The sequence below is a fragment of the Ciconia boyciana genome, chromosome 7 (genome assembly GCF_034638445.1).
Source record: "Ciconia boyciana chromosome 7, ASM3463844v1, whole genome shotgun sequence".
In the NCBI taxonomy this organism is placed as follows: Eukaryota; Metazoa; Chordata; class Aves; order Ciconiiformes; family Ciconiidae; genus Ciconia; species Ciconia boyciana.
In genome coordinates, this window is record NC_132940.1 from 24,480,418 (window position 1) to 24,495,973 (window position 15,556).

The following is a 15,556-nucleotide window of genomic DNA, read 5'->3' on the forward strand; positions in this document are numbered from 1 at the left end:
AAATTCATCCAAGGCAAGTGTTCCCCTCTCTTACATTAAAACAAGAAGTTTTCTATACCATCCTTACAGCCATTCGGAGTCTATCTTAAGCAGTAGGGAAGCAAAGGAGAAAAAGCTCCCAAGCCACTGCATTCACACTGTATTTAACTAACTGCCCTTTCTGAGATATCAACTGTAAATAGCACTTGACAGGAAGGGGAAGGGAAAACAAACTCAGGGTTCAAAAAACAAAGTATCTGGGAGAAGAGGCAGGAAAGGTGTTTGTACATCACCTGGTAACTTCGTAGGGTGGGGGCCTCCTGGCACATCCCACATTATTAATAGCTTACAAGCTACAGGGACACTGATTGTAAAACTACCAGAGAAAAAGGTTCCTTCAATTATACATATTTCCATTAGTCTTACGCATGAGTAAGAATTATAATTGTAGGAACAATATTGCAACTCCTTGAGGAAACCTTTTAATTGCTTTGGGAAAAAATACAACTAATTGAAGACAGATTTATACAGTTATCTGGTAGGACTGGATCAAGTCCAAGGGTCCTTGATCCCTCTACCACATTAGCAAAATTTTCCCATACAGAAGCATTAGAGAATTTCTGCTTCCAATCCAATGCTATCAATAGACATTTAATATTTTGGGCAATCATTCAGAAAAGTTATCACCCACCAGGTTGTTTCTAACACATATGGTATGGTATCAACTTTTTACTTCTTGTTCTCTGATCTTGTCTATTTCTGTTCTTCCTAAAGCCACATATTACGCTATTAATATTAAAAAAAACCAGTTCTGAAAGAAGCAAACCAGCCTCATGCCCCTTGGCAAACAGCCACCTCCGAACCTGCCATTCGTTGGAACTATGTGTTTACCTAAGGTCAGATTGCAACTTTTTAAAATGAACTCACATATTTTCTGAAAAGCACATTACCAGGTAAAAAACTGTAACCCAGAAAAAGTCACCAATAACTCAAACATTTCAGGAGGCTTATTAAATAAAATCTAACTTTACAGTCATGTAAGCAGCAGAGATCCTTATAATGAATGGACAGAATACACCACAGCAGATCAGGAATTATAAAACTAAATTAGAAACCCAAATCTCCTTTGCTATAAAAACAAGCAGCTCTTTGTTCTTGAAAAGGAAGTTGCTAAGACAATGCAATGAATCACCTTTCTGCAGTCAATTTCTAATGCTTAATCCTTTCTATATTTCTATTAGCTAATTATACATGCATCATACATTTCAGCATTTTGTGAAAAAGTGGATATCATTAACATCTCATCTCACAGCTTTAAGAAGTTAAAATTACTCAAAACTACCCCTCCTCCATATAGTGGACATCTAGGTAAGAGCTAAAATTCCACGGTACATTTCAAGAAAGGCTAGGGAATTTATTAACTTCTTTCTCTTAAATGAATACATTCCAAGATTCAAAGTTGTATGCCAGCGATGACCCCACCTGAATTTGATGAGAACAGCTACTACTGTGGCTTGCTAAAGCACGTGCATTACATATACACTCTGCCTGTTATTTTACCTTTATGCTTACTGTACTGGGTCTGGCCAAGATGGCGTTAACTTTCTTCATACCAGCTCTTACAATACGGTGTTTTAGATTGGCAACAAAACCACTGCTGACAACTCCCTGATGTTTTTAGCTATTGCTGAACAGTGTTGGAAAGCATCAAGGCCTTCTCTGTTACTTACTCTGTGCCCTCCCTGCCCACCCCCCACCCCCGAATAGAAGTTGGGAAGGGACACAACCAGGTAGATGACCCAAACTAACCAAAGGGACACTCCATGTCATATAATGTCATGCTCAGCAATAAAACAGAGAGGAGGGAGTGCTTCCTCCATCACTTAAATGGAATAAGCAGTGCTCTCTGAACAGAAGAACTTGAGTTTCAGATACAATAGTAATGTAAGGCTCTCAGCAGCCCAGTTTGTAGCAAAGAGACAAGAGTTAATTTACTGTAGTGTCAATACAGTTGGTGAGACTGTACGACCATGCTAGTGCATAAATTATATCTGCCGTTGCAGCTCTTTTTCCCAAGTGTTGGCAACATTGATGGTGAAATAGAAACAAATATTTTTGCACTGAACGTCAAAGTCAACAGAACAAAACCTGGGTCTGAGGCAGGGTATCATGTATAAACAAGCCCCACTTTTTTCTAGACAGCACCCCTCTCACCTTTATGAACTGCCAAAACCTTGGGAATTGCCCTTTTCCTTCACAGAGCATCTAGAGTTTGCCTGTGAGGCAAAGGAGAAAGGTATCCTGGTTGGCATAATTTTCATTGTTCAAGCTAGATTTTTTTTTTTTCAAGATGAGATTTTCAAATAAGCTTCCAAGCCTTACAACTAGAAAGAATTATTCAGAACACAGTCACAAGTGGTTCTTATGCCCTAATTACAGTGCTTTCTCAATTTCTCACCCATCAGAGGACACACATCTCACATATAAAGGGAAGGAGAATGTCTGTGACTAAGTGTGATATTGTTAACAAGAGAATTTAATTGAGAAACATTTTTGCATCTCACATTAGGTGTGACTCTTAGTTATGTGATATATTCATGGGTAACAGGAAAATTATGCCTTACATCTGTAGAGATGTGTAAATGCCTCATTAAGTTTAATAATTATCTGTTAGAAGGGCAGTTCCACAAGAAATTCTCTGCTACTGAAAAACAGAAGGGACGCAATGAAACAACATTGCAATTGTATCATCACTGACCTTGCTGAATTAATCACCTGTCCAGAAATATTTTTATAAACATATTAATAATGAATTTTATAGTGTAAAAAATGCATGAATGGATTACACCATGAAAAGGTTATCAAGTAGCCCATGAAATTAGACACAGACTATATTTTCAGATTTGAGCTCAATTCAACCTGAATTCGTATGTTAATTCACATATGACAGAGGGAGAAAGCAGAAGGTGGAAGAGAAAAGACATTGCTATGAAACATGACACATAAAAAGAAACTTTTTAAGAACAACTTTTTTTTTTTTTCCCAATCAAAAACCTACAAGTATCATCTTTGACAGACAAAAATCAATAGTATATGATGTGATTCCACAATGTTCTCTATATCTAAAAAAACCAAAACAAAAACCCCCATCACCTTCCTGGATGTGGCAGAAGGCAAAGTATCCCAACAACAAAAAGCTCTCAAGGAAAGCTATACTATCCCATTTACATTGACAGCTCAGTTTTACAGCTAAACAAGGATTTTACAAATCTGGGAAACCAAAACAGAACATTATCAACTTCCGCTCACATGAGAAGGTGGTTAGACAAATGAAGCACAGCCTTCATACTAGCCAACTACACATTTTGACACATACCATTAAACAAAAAATTAACCAGTTTATTATATTTAACATATTTACAAAATAGTACAAATTAAAGTACTGTAACTCCATTATTGCATGACAACAAAACCTCCATACCGGCAAAAAGCAGCACATGAAAGAGACACTCCAGAATATTTAGGAAGTCTTTGGTACTCAAAATATAGTTTAAGATGCAGCATTAACTCAATCAATACAGAGCATTAAACACAGACAATGACATGTAGATTTATGCCACAAAAGTAAGTTTAGCTATGGCTTTCATTCTTCTCGAAGGCTGATTACTGGACTCAGGAACTGCTTAAAAGCTTTACAGCAACTTTAGGATGGACAGACTACTCAAAATGATTCTAAAACCAAGCTATTGAAAATGACTGATGTATTTCTCCACTCATATTGAATTAAACTGCCTCTTCTCAGAACTCTATGACAGCAAAGCACTAAACACTTCACAGGCCTAGAGCCTATTCCTCTACCCCTTGAGCAGGCAAAACTGTGAAAGAATCAACTTTGTCTACTTAAGGAACATAGGATCAGGCTCACAATAGACAATAAAACTGCATGGCAAAACATGATCAAAGACAGTATACCCTAGTCTACACTGCTGTACACATAATTTACAAAATATGTTTTATGCATAATCTACATATTTACAAATGCTCTCAATTGTTCCATCAAGTAATGTACTCAACACAATCACAGTTTACATAATTTTGAGGTAAATCCTTGAAAAGTTAGAGCATCAGCAGAGCTTCATCTGCAAGGCTGACTCTCACAAGGGGAGGATTTCTAATGAGAAGATCCTCTCTTTCACCTGGTCATACAGCAGTGTATGCTAGGTGTAGCAGATGGGTAAAATGGTTGCAGAGATGAAGGGGATTATTGTGAATTCTCTGTGCTGTGCTTGGTTCTTCCTGATGGCCAGAAAGAGGCCAGAAAGAAGCAAAGAACACTGGGGACAGCCAAAAAGAATCTGAAATATGTACTAGCAGATTCTGCTCTGTGGATGAACAGTGGATATTATGTGGCTTCTAGAGTTGAAAAAACTGCAGTGTTAAATCGTGCAGTGTCTATGCACACTAATTGCAAGATGTCTGTGTGACAAGAGGACAGGGAAAAGCAAAAGAGAGGATGTGAGACAGGATGAATTAACCTTCTTGATTGGTCAACATTACCCTAGAAATAAAATGCATTTAAGAGCTTTATTTTCTTAGAAGTTTTGAAGCCAGGTTAGACATTACCTAAATATTCGAAACTGCACATCTGAAGACATCACCCACGTTTATTTTAGTTTATAACTACAGCACTTCTGACCCTCCATAAATACATTAAAACACTGCCTCACCAAGGGGTGGACACCACTTTACAAGGCCTGATGTTTCAAGCTAGCTAACCTAGACACATTTTTCCTTGGGGATGTTCATAACACTGCAACACAACCACTCACTCATGGAACTGCCATTAACATCCCAGGGAACAAGAGAGGAAAGGGCACAGAGAAGTCTGCAAGCTCCCTTTGCATTACCTTATAAGAGCACACAAGGTGATAAAAACTCCTGTCTAACTAGGAAAAGACAGCTTAGAGTTGGAAGCATCAAAGTTCATCTGAATCAATCAAGAGGTTAAGATAAACAGTTTTGTTCTTGAGAAGTGACATCATCTTGCATTTGTATATTCTCCTATAGAATAGGTCTACAATATTTATTTAATGTTAATGCTGAAAATTGTAAAACTCATCTTGTCATTACTATCTTCATTTTTGTGAAGTGCGCTTCACAAAAAGTTGCACTTTTATGGTCAGCTGTTTAAATGAAAAAACCTCACACAAAGAGACTTGGGATGACAAAGAAAGGATCCCACAATTCCACTTTGTGGATGCTTTTTCAAGCAATACAACATCACTACACCTTTTAAAAAATGTTATCTTTAAACAAATTGTTAGAAGATTTAGGCAGGACCTCAAAGTAGTCAGTTAACTAATTATATATGCATGAATGCTACTTACATTTACTACATTCGTATTTCCTTCAGAATGTTTTTCTGAGTGTAAAACTGTTTGTAAGGCGATAAGTAAAGTAGTTCAATGTTTCAAGACAAGTCTACTGACTACTTTATGCCCCTTGGAATGACTGAACTCTGTTTTCTGCATGCAGTGATAAGGAATAATAAGCCTTCATCTCCTTGTACCATCACAGATGTTAGCTAGAAGAAGAGAGACTTATTAAAGTCAGCTGTAGCTAGTATTCATGGTGTAGTACAGGGTGAAATGAAAAGGAGCATAAAGAAATCTGTTTTCCAGAGATCTTCCGGGAAGGTGAGGGTTGGACTTTGTACTGATCCCCAGGGATGGCAAACTGGCAGGTTGTTTCTTGCACAGCTCTGGGCAAGGTAATAATCTGTCAGCACAAACTTCTGTATAAATCCCAACATTAAGACTGGAAGGTTCAGACAAACAAAAATGCTGCTGTTTAAATACTTAACAAGACCAATAACACTTTGAAGATATTAAATTTTTACAATCCCTGAAACTGCTGGCCAGCAGAGGAAAGTTTTTAATTCATTCGTCCTCTTCAACATAAGTTGATGGAAACCAGCCCACCTAAAGAGGGGAAAAGCAGAACAAAATAATACATGAGATGCACAGTTTTTTTTAAATGGCTGAACTAGGCAAAACAAGGATGGGTCTGTTCAGTAAATATAAGAATAAGATTACAAAGATAAACTTGACTGACCTGCCACAGTTCGGTAAGTACCCTAAATAAAAGAATAACTTGCAGATATGACAACATGGAGACTAAATCCCGCCCCCCCCCCCCCCCAAAAAAAAAAAAAACAAACAAAACAAACAAACCAAAAAAAACCAAACAAACTTTTGCCCAAATTGGAAGTCTAAGAATTCAGAAAAAAGTCTAGAAATGCCAAGAGCAGAAGTAGTTTTACTACAGGCAGGATGCTCCTATTTTTTGAATGAGCAGTTAAATATTTAACAGGCTTCAGTCAGGTCCAGGGAATCCTCTTACAAAGGAAATAGTGACTTATTTGATTGCATTACATGGAGTTAAATACCGTTGCCACTGACAGGAGTTTTAAATAAGACAGAACTGGAAAGCAGAGTCCAGTGTTTTACACTTCATAAGTTATAATGCTATCTCCATTCTGAAATGAATGAAGTGTCAAATAAGGATTATATAAGACATACAGGGAAGCAATATCATATATTTCTCATTGTCTTATCTATTCGCTGTAGGTTTTTCACTCAGACTTCTTTATACCTAAGTCAATTTAACACTCATGAAAGACCTCAAAACCAAACCTAGAGCATGATTGGAAGAAGTAACTGCATAAACTTTGTTTTGGAGTACCTTGCCAAAATATCTCCAGAGGTGAGCTTATGATCTCACATCCAGGCTGTAAAAGCTATCAGAAGGAATGCTAGTATATAACAGGGCATCCTTTAGGATGTGGGTAGCTCCATTAGAATGAGATGCTCAGTTTTCTTCACATGTAAAATGTATATAGGATGATCACTCTTTCTTCTGCTTCCCTATTTCTTCTTTTCTAATTGGCCATTTCACTTTAAGATCATAACCAGGCTCGTGTGCATTAAAAAAAAAAAAAGTTCTCCAAATTGCATAAAGCAGTAAATCTGGACATCTACTTCAACCGGACTTGCAACCTTCATTTCCAGCTTCTGGCCAATCTGCTTTCTTCCACCCCGCATTCCTTGACCCTGAATCTCAGCCCTTGAGACATGGAAACAGCTGCCTCAAATACCTCTGACTAATCTGCATTAAAGAGCAGTGTAGTAAGATTGAAACAATATAGTCTTTATAGGTCAAAACTGAAACTTTACTTCCATGCAAGTCTCAGAGTGCAGTATAAACTGACTTTGTAAAAATCCCTGCTAAATATGTCACTTCCTATGAGCCACATTTTTAGAGATCAAAGAGCCAGCCTCCTACAAAAAGGTGGCTGATTCCATTGCATTGTAGTCTGGCAGAAAAGTGTGGAAATCATTTGGTGTTAAACTGCTAAACAGACTTCCACAGCACCAGTAACCTGAGCTTTTGACCCCAAATACATGTGTGCAACACAGTTCAAGAAAGTTCAGCTGTAGCAGTACTATTAATCCTGGTTATTTTCCAACCATATAATCTTGCCCAAATATTCAACCTGGTAGGTCACATTAAATAACCAATTAATTTAGATGCTGGGAACACTGCCTGGCAAGAGTTCTGCCTGGCTCCTATGAAATAGAGATGAGAACATGTTGTATCTTGTGAATTTAAATATACAAAGAAGGTTTACAATGTAGGAACACACCTTATTTTTTTACAAAATCACTGCCAGTGAAGGCAGAAATGAGACAAAGAAAAAAAAAAAAACCACAACCTTACCCGTCCATTTACTTCACCTCTCCACCAGCCATTCGCACTCATCTTTGTATAAATTTTTACAACATCCCCTTTCAATAAGGACAGTTCTCTCATGTCTCTTGCACAGAAGTCATACCTGGCTATGGCAATGCCTATCACCTTTGGGCTTAGCACTGAAATGAAACACACATTGATATTATTAGGGTTTGTTAATTGAAGGCTACTAAAGCAATGTAAATAGCAGTACTGTAAAATATAAAACAATTATTTCACAACAACATACACTGGCATTAATTTTATGCAAATGTGAAAGCATCTGCACTACATAGATCAAGAAGGTTTAAACATAGGTGAATGGTGTAAAAGTTGAAGGGATTTTATGTGATTTTTTTAATAGTTCTTTTTATTTTTAGAAAAAAGTCAAACTAGATGAACCATAAATAAAATATCCCCCACCCCAAAATTGCTAAATACATTTGCAATTATTGTATTTTTGTGCTTCATAATAAAACTTGCTGCCAGTTACATGCATCAACATATTTTACAGGTCACTAGTTTCTTTCCAAAAGAATTATTAGCATTTACAGTTGATTTAACTTTAAACCTCTAATGAAGCAAAACAAACAGAATAAGGTGCTGTTCGTTCAAAAACAACTCCCAAGTTAAATATTAATGCATTTAAAATTAGAAGCTAACATCAGCATGAGCAAAAAAAGTAAGGAGTTTCCACAGGAAATTTGTATGGATCATTTGTTACAATCTGCATGAACATTGGCTGACGTAAATCGACTGTTTTCAGGAGTTTATTCTGTAAATCACCAATGAATTTGTTCTACAAAACTTTTCAGGAAGAAAAAAAATCCTTACAAATTTTCTCCTAAGTTTCAGTGAAATTAATACTTAAAAATTTTAAGCTGTATCAGTATGTAAGCATTTTGCTAATACAAAGCCCAGACATTTTAAGCAATAAGAAGTTGTGAAATATTTTTAAAAAGCAAATGTGAAAAAAGCCTCATTTCAAAAACCAACCCCCTCTCCCAAATAATTTTATAGGAAAATATGTTTTTAACCCTGATGTAGAATGTCCAAACTTGCAAAAGAAACCTGCGACTCTTCCAATGAGAGGAAAGTGGGCATGGCACCTAAAAGATAAGGCCTTTGATTTGAGCAGTTTAGAAAAAACATCTACTACGCTACTGCATTTCGTAGTAGGATTATTTGGCCAAAGCATTCTTTTTTCTCCCCCCCCCCCCCCCCCTTAACGCCATTTTCTTTTGCAGTTGTTTTCCTGTGTAAGTCACTGTAGATAGGAATTTAGAAGCACAAGAAGCAAGCGTCCTACTGAAAAGATTTCAGAATTCATCATGTGATCATGATGGATAACTTGATACATAGGTACATATAATCAGCTTTTTTTCTCAGAACCCTTTCCAATTTCTTAGAAATTCAGAATCATCTTTAGGAAATACCATTAAGATTCTAGTTTTAGCAATGCCTTCAACAATGTAATACTGAAAGTTCATAGTTAGCTGCCTTTAATTTAAATCAGGAACACAAAACATGGCAAATGAGCTAGAAAATCTTGACAATTTCAGCTCTGCTTGTATTTAAGATTTCTTCTGACCCCACTGGGGACATTTCATAGAAACAGAGGCTTCTACATAATAGTATTAAATATAAGAAAATAATTCTATATTCAAATATTTTAGCTTACAGAGACACAAAAAATTTATTTTAAAATAACAACAAATACTATGTTTAAATTATTATTAGATATACCACAAAAACAGAATGCCTAAAAAAAACTGTTTTGGCAACAGATTATGCCCTCTTTTATATCATGCCGTTAAAGTTTAGTCCAACATTTCAGGCTGCTTATGTAGAGTATGCTTATCAGATAATTGATACAGGATGTACAGGATGCCATATAAAAGAGAATCAGCATCTCAATGTATTGCTTGTATTTACAATATGAAGATGTTGTAAAAATCTAGGTGATATATTAAGTATATTAAAATTCAAACATACTTTTTCCTCTCTAAGCAAGTCAGATGTAGACACTACTTGTTTAGATCCTGACATGAATGTTATGTCCTATACCTTATCAGGATTTCAGTAATCAATTTTACAGGCAAAGAGCACATCATGGGCCGCAATTGTTTTAGAGAAAGAAAAAAAAAAAAAAAAAACCACAACACAAAAAGAGCGGTTATTGATTGTAAGGTCAGTAACCATTTATAGGTATGCAGCAATAACATTGGCAGATTTGGGGAAGCCTCGCAGGATGGAAGGAGTGATTCAGGGGAGCAGGTTATTATTTCACATTCTAGAAAGGAGATAAAGGGGCGAGGAAGAAGATTACACAAGGCAAAGATTAACAAATTTGGGAAAAAACAGAAGAAAAGAACTAAGGAGGGAAGAAATGCATGGAAGAATAATAAAGAGGGAAAATACTGAGGAAAATTAGGATAGAAAAAGAAAGAGGGGCAGATCTGGGGGAAAGGAGGACTTCTAACTCTTTTTGAAGTTGTGAAGCCACAGAGGAAAAGGAGAAAGAAGCAAGAGAAATCAAACCCATATATCTCCAAAAGTCTTGAGGCAGAAAGTAGCAGAATTTAGATAAATTTAGAATCCAACATCCATATTTTTAAATAAAAGTGATGCTCATGATAAGAAATATATTAAAGGAAGCCAGATGAGTGATGGAATACAGGAAAATGACAGTGCTAATTTGGGAAAAAATATTAACCATATCTCTCTGGTGACACAGTCACAAAAACAACTTGAGTAGAGACTATCAGCCCTGAATTTCCAGTCAGAGCTGTCCCAGGATAAATGAAACTTGAGGGAAGACAGTCAGCATGTGGAAAGGACATCTGTACAGATGGGAGAGAGAAGAAACACTGAATGAAGCAGAGAAAGAGGATAGCTACAGGGAGAATGAGAAAGGAGAGAGAGAATGCGATTAACAGCAGAGATTGATGGAAAGAAAGTGCCCAACAGGAGAATGTGAATGAGAAATTAAAGAGGGAAAAAAGAAAAAGTGAGAAAAAAGAAAATAAGCTATTGAGAAAGAAGTAATAAATAAACCTTGTGTATTAGGAGGGAGATACTCGGAAGATTAGCAGGAAATAGAGTGAGAAATCTGAGGGAGGTGAATAAAAGGTACATGTGTGAATGAGTAAAATACTCATTGCAGAAGGAAGGAGCCTTTCCTTCTGCAAACACGAGAAGAAAAGACAGGGAACTATAGTCGGCTTTGATTCACACTGGAGTATGTTGGAAAAGTTTCTCATTGACAGTGAGACAGATGTGCTGCAAATGAATTTTAATACTAGTTTGGGCCACTGATGAAGGACCTGGGGTGCAAACAAAAAAGGCTCCATGTGATCACAGCAGGCTGGTCTAGCTCATGTTTCTGCCTGTGCTTAAATTCCACAAGGGTCAACGTATCATTATAAAAGCTGTGAGTAGTTGTTTCTCTCTCCTTGTGGTACGGCCTCCTCGTAATTCTGCAGCCATATCCCCTAAGGGTTGCTCTTGTGTATTAGTTTCCCTGCTCCTTGAAGCAATGTACATTTACTTGCACTGTTTAACGAAACCTCAGTTCTATTATACAAGCATGGGCAGAACCTCCAGTAGTACTCAGTAGTCAGCTTAGCCCTTCTCCTGTGTTACCAACTTCCATATCAGCAGAACTAGGCCAGCTTTGAAGATCCTTTTGGAAAAAAATACTTGTAATATCATGAAGTAAGTATTTGTTCATTTAATGTAAGTAAATTCTTTGGCTATTTTTAAAAAGCTAGTTTTACTAAGAACATATGAAGTAATGTAGCCTATCTCTCAGAATATGAAATCCCATTCAAACAGGTAGATAAGCTTAAATTAAGAATTATTAATCAATATTTTCCTTTAATATTTTTTACTTGTGTAAAGAAATACTTTACACAGCATATTGTGATATGCAAGACACTGAATCCTTACTTACTGTTACAGTTACTTAAGAATTTTATGATACAGCAGTTTTCATAGGAAAAAAGGAATATAATTATAACTTGTTGAAAACATATATGGGAATATATGGGAATGTGTGATAAGCTTAAAGTAACCCTGAGTCTTGATCGCCTTTCTATCACTGTAGGTCACTTCACAATTTTGTTTTCATGGAACAGGTACCAGTTTCAGTAAGAATGGACTTTATGATCAAGTACTGTGCAGTTGAATGAAAGAGGTCATCTTCTATACTCACCCAAAAGGATAGAAGCTCACAGTATTCACCTACAATAAAGGGCCAAAACTGAACTCCTTTTTGTTCTCTGATTCAAATGAGGTGACTGCTTCAGACATTCCAGCTGAATGTTATGACCACAGGGTAAACAGCTATACCAGAATGGCTTTCTATTAATCTTTTCTACAGATGTGTCCCTTTAAATAAGTAAATGTCAACTGGAAGAGTGCCTTAAAGCCTGGATTCTCAGTCAGTGTTGTGACTACTGAAAGGAAGTAAGAGTATCTGCCCCCCAAAGAATCTATATGTAAGGAGATAGAAATGGAAGAAACTTGAAATCCCTGGCATGAATCGAGGGAGGGCTCATCAGAGACACTCTCAGCACAAGTAAGCACACTAGCCATTCTACTACCGAGCTGCCACCTACACCCTTTTCCCCTCTAGAAACTACTGAAAGCCTTAAGAATCCACCTCAGAGCACTAAGCAATTTGGATGGCCTCTTTGGGGCAGGTGTAAAACATACTGCCTACTCAGATCTCCTGGTCAGATCTTGTTTATGAACACATCTGCATTCATGCATGCTAGACACCTCCCTTTCCCTAGTGCAAAAGCCAGCCTCAATCCTGATTTGTACGACCTAGGCTAAGTCCTCCACTCCCTGTACACAGAGGTTTGTCATCGTAACGTGAGTGAACACTGCGTTCTCAACAGTAGTAGCTCCTTCTATACGCTCCTCGAAGGCATTTATCTTCCTACTAGCAAAATTCTTCTTGAATTGTCCAGCAGTGCAGTTCACCTCTGAAGACTAGGTCTTAGAGACCTAGCAAGTCATAGCCATCCTGATGCACTAACTGAGATTACCACTGCTACTACTTTAAGCATTTTTATGCAGTCTCTTAGTTTAAAATGTTTGCATTTATTGAAGTCAGAGATGGTTAAATGAGAATAAAGAAAACAATATTTAGAAAACAGATGGTAAAATTAATTAACAATGTTAATGCAGAATTTAAAGAAAGCATTTTCTACAAAAAACTACTGTATTTTAAGATGCTGCTGCAGTATGGTTTGCTGCAGGGATGGGACGAACATATTTATCTACAAGCAGTGAAATTTTCAGGTATGTGCATTTGAACAAATACATTAAAATACATATAGCTCATAGATGTCAACTACATAGCAAATTAATGGTCAATTAATCATTGATGGAATCTGCTGCAACTACTGAGCTTTGCAACACCTATTCAAACTGTTTATTGTAATATATACTTTTTCAAAAGTTTAAGAGTTTGGTTTTTGTTACACTCCAAGAATAACATGTAATAACTCAGTTTTTGGAGTCAGAGAAGAAATGAAGTATTAGATTCGTCCCTTCCCTCACTTGCTGCATACAGAAACAACAGAAGCAAATTTAGAAGAAATATAAAAGCAGTAAAGCAGTACCTGACCAGAAAGGAGTGGAGGAAGGGGGAACAAAGCTGTAGTCTGGAGGAGTTACAAAAGAAAACCCACAGAACAAAGAAGGGGCTTAGAGAAAGAAAGAGAAAAAGAGAAAAGCAAAAGAACATTGAAATATTGGCACAAGATTTAAATAATAGTTTTTTTAACTATATAATTCATTGATAATAAGGAAACTAAGGTTCCCTACTAAGGATGTCTGGAAGGAAATTGACTATAATAACTAGAAAATTTGGATCTATGATTTAATTTTTAACAATTGCATTTTTCAAAGAGTAAAGCAGAAAGAAGACACCCATTCAGGGTTTAAAGAAGCAAATTAAAACTGCAGACTCTTGCAAATATTTTCAGATTTAACAGATTTTTTTTTCTTCTTTAATTTTGTGTGCCCCACTTCCTAACAGTACAAAAGCAGGAACTCATGCATATGTAAGAATTCCTCTTGAGCCCAGGAAGACTAGTCACACACCCCTAATTAGGAATATAGTCTAAGTACCAGTTGAACTGGGATCTCATAATATACATGGGGAAAAGTATGCATTTTGCCCTGATAATCATTAATATCAACAGGAATTCCACAGCTAAACTACATTCTCTAAGACCCAAACAGTATTGCTCACCTTTGCAGTTTTCCCTGACTTGAGAGAAAACCCTTGAGCAAGCAAAAAAGTTTAAGTTTGGCCTAGGCAGAACCAGCACATCATCCTAGTCCCTATAACAGCTTCCTCGGGTGAAAGGTTAGAGGTGCACTTGCTCTATTGCCAACAAACCTAGGCTCAGCATATTTTTAAATACAAAATTAGATGAAATGAAGTAAAATCACTTCAAATGGAACTACGGTTTGTTGACATGTTCTCACATTTTGTCCCTCTTTTGAAGAGGCAATGAAGATATATAGCGTACAAAATCTAATAGAGTTGGGATCTCTGCTCCCAGCTGTGATTTGGAAAGGGAAGTCCATCCTCAACTGGAAAAATGATAATGTAGCCTCTAAATTATGCCTAATAATATCTATAATTACTGACCAAGAGTGTTCCTTCAAAAAGTAGCAGGATTATATTCATCACATACAGCTGCTTCCCTGAATTTATTCTTGTGACTACACATGAAACAAAATCATTTTGCTTCAAAATGGTTATTTGCAGGAATGACAACTAGAACTATTTTATGCAAGGAATTAACAAAGAATCCATGGTGGACGTAATGATACAGTTTTGTGCATCTTACCTGGACAACTATAGATACGTTTGTGACAATGAAACTACCAGCATAAATAAAATAAACAGGACCGATACTGTATTTTAATGTTCATATGCTATGGGTTATTTATTAAAAAAAAACCCCACAACATAAACCAACAGCAGTTTATATTAGTATCTCAAAGTAATACAAAAGAAACATACTCCAGACCTCTTGCGCACTAGAAACTCCCTTCTGATCCTTCACAGTGATGATCCTTTCTCCACCTCTAATACTAAACGGATTATCTGAGAATGCATGAGGTTACCTGAGGAACTCCTTTATACTGGAGCTAGCAACCCCAGGTGACAGCTCTGTGTGGAAATACGTTACACAAACCGAAAGGGCAACTTGACTGAAGTAGCGTGCCCATTCTTAGAGACAAATAACTGCCTTTATTTCTACAGAAGTACAATGATAGTGCGCAAAAGTAGCATGCAGGAATAAAGACAGGTTAGGTGCTATATAGGGGGTGGCTTGTCCTTTCCTGTCCATACATTATCTTAATTTTTTGAGAATTTTTCTGTCCGATATAACTGGAGGTTTGGTTTTACATGTGAAATTCTGGACAACTAAAGCTACGCGGACAAGGAAATCCCACTAGATTTCACAGCTAACTAGTTTATTTTCAAACATCACTGATAAGGGTTTTGGTGTTGGCTTTTAAGGAGAAAGGCTGGTTTCTTTTGTTTCCTTAAGGGTTGGGGTTACGCTTGTTTTATTTTACTTTATTAACAGATACTTCTACACAGTTAATGCATTAAGTAGTAGAATGATGTGATATAACTAGTTAATGCACCTACTCCTACTCTAGAGGTGATGAAAAAAATGTCATTCAAATAGTATTTGGCTTTGTGATGTAGGTTACATAAAAATTTAAATTTCATAAAGACTCG

General features: G+C 36.6%; 1 protein-coding gene across 1 annotated transcript in view; it reads right to left on the minus strand.

Annotated features, from left to right (window-relative positions):
* Nucleotides 1–3,074: 3,074 nt before the first annotated feature.
* Nucleotides 3,075–15,556, minus strand: part of VAV3 (vav guanine nucleotide exchange factor 3) — a 175,577-nt gene continuing 163,095 nt past the window's right edge. The window contains exons 26-27 of the mRNA XM_072867909.1: nt 7,759–7,910; nt 3,075–5,960 (exon numbers count right to left, since the gene is read on the minus strand). Coding sequence (XP_072724010.1) covers nt 5,919–5,960; nt 7,759–7,910 — 194 coding nt within the window. The 3' untranslated portion in view covers nt 3,075–5,918. The remainder of the gene's footprint in view (nt 5,961–7,758; nt 7,911–15,556) is intronic.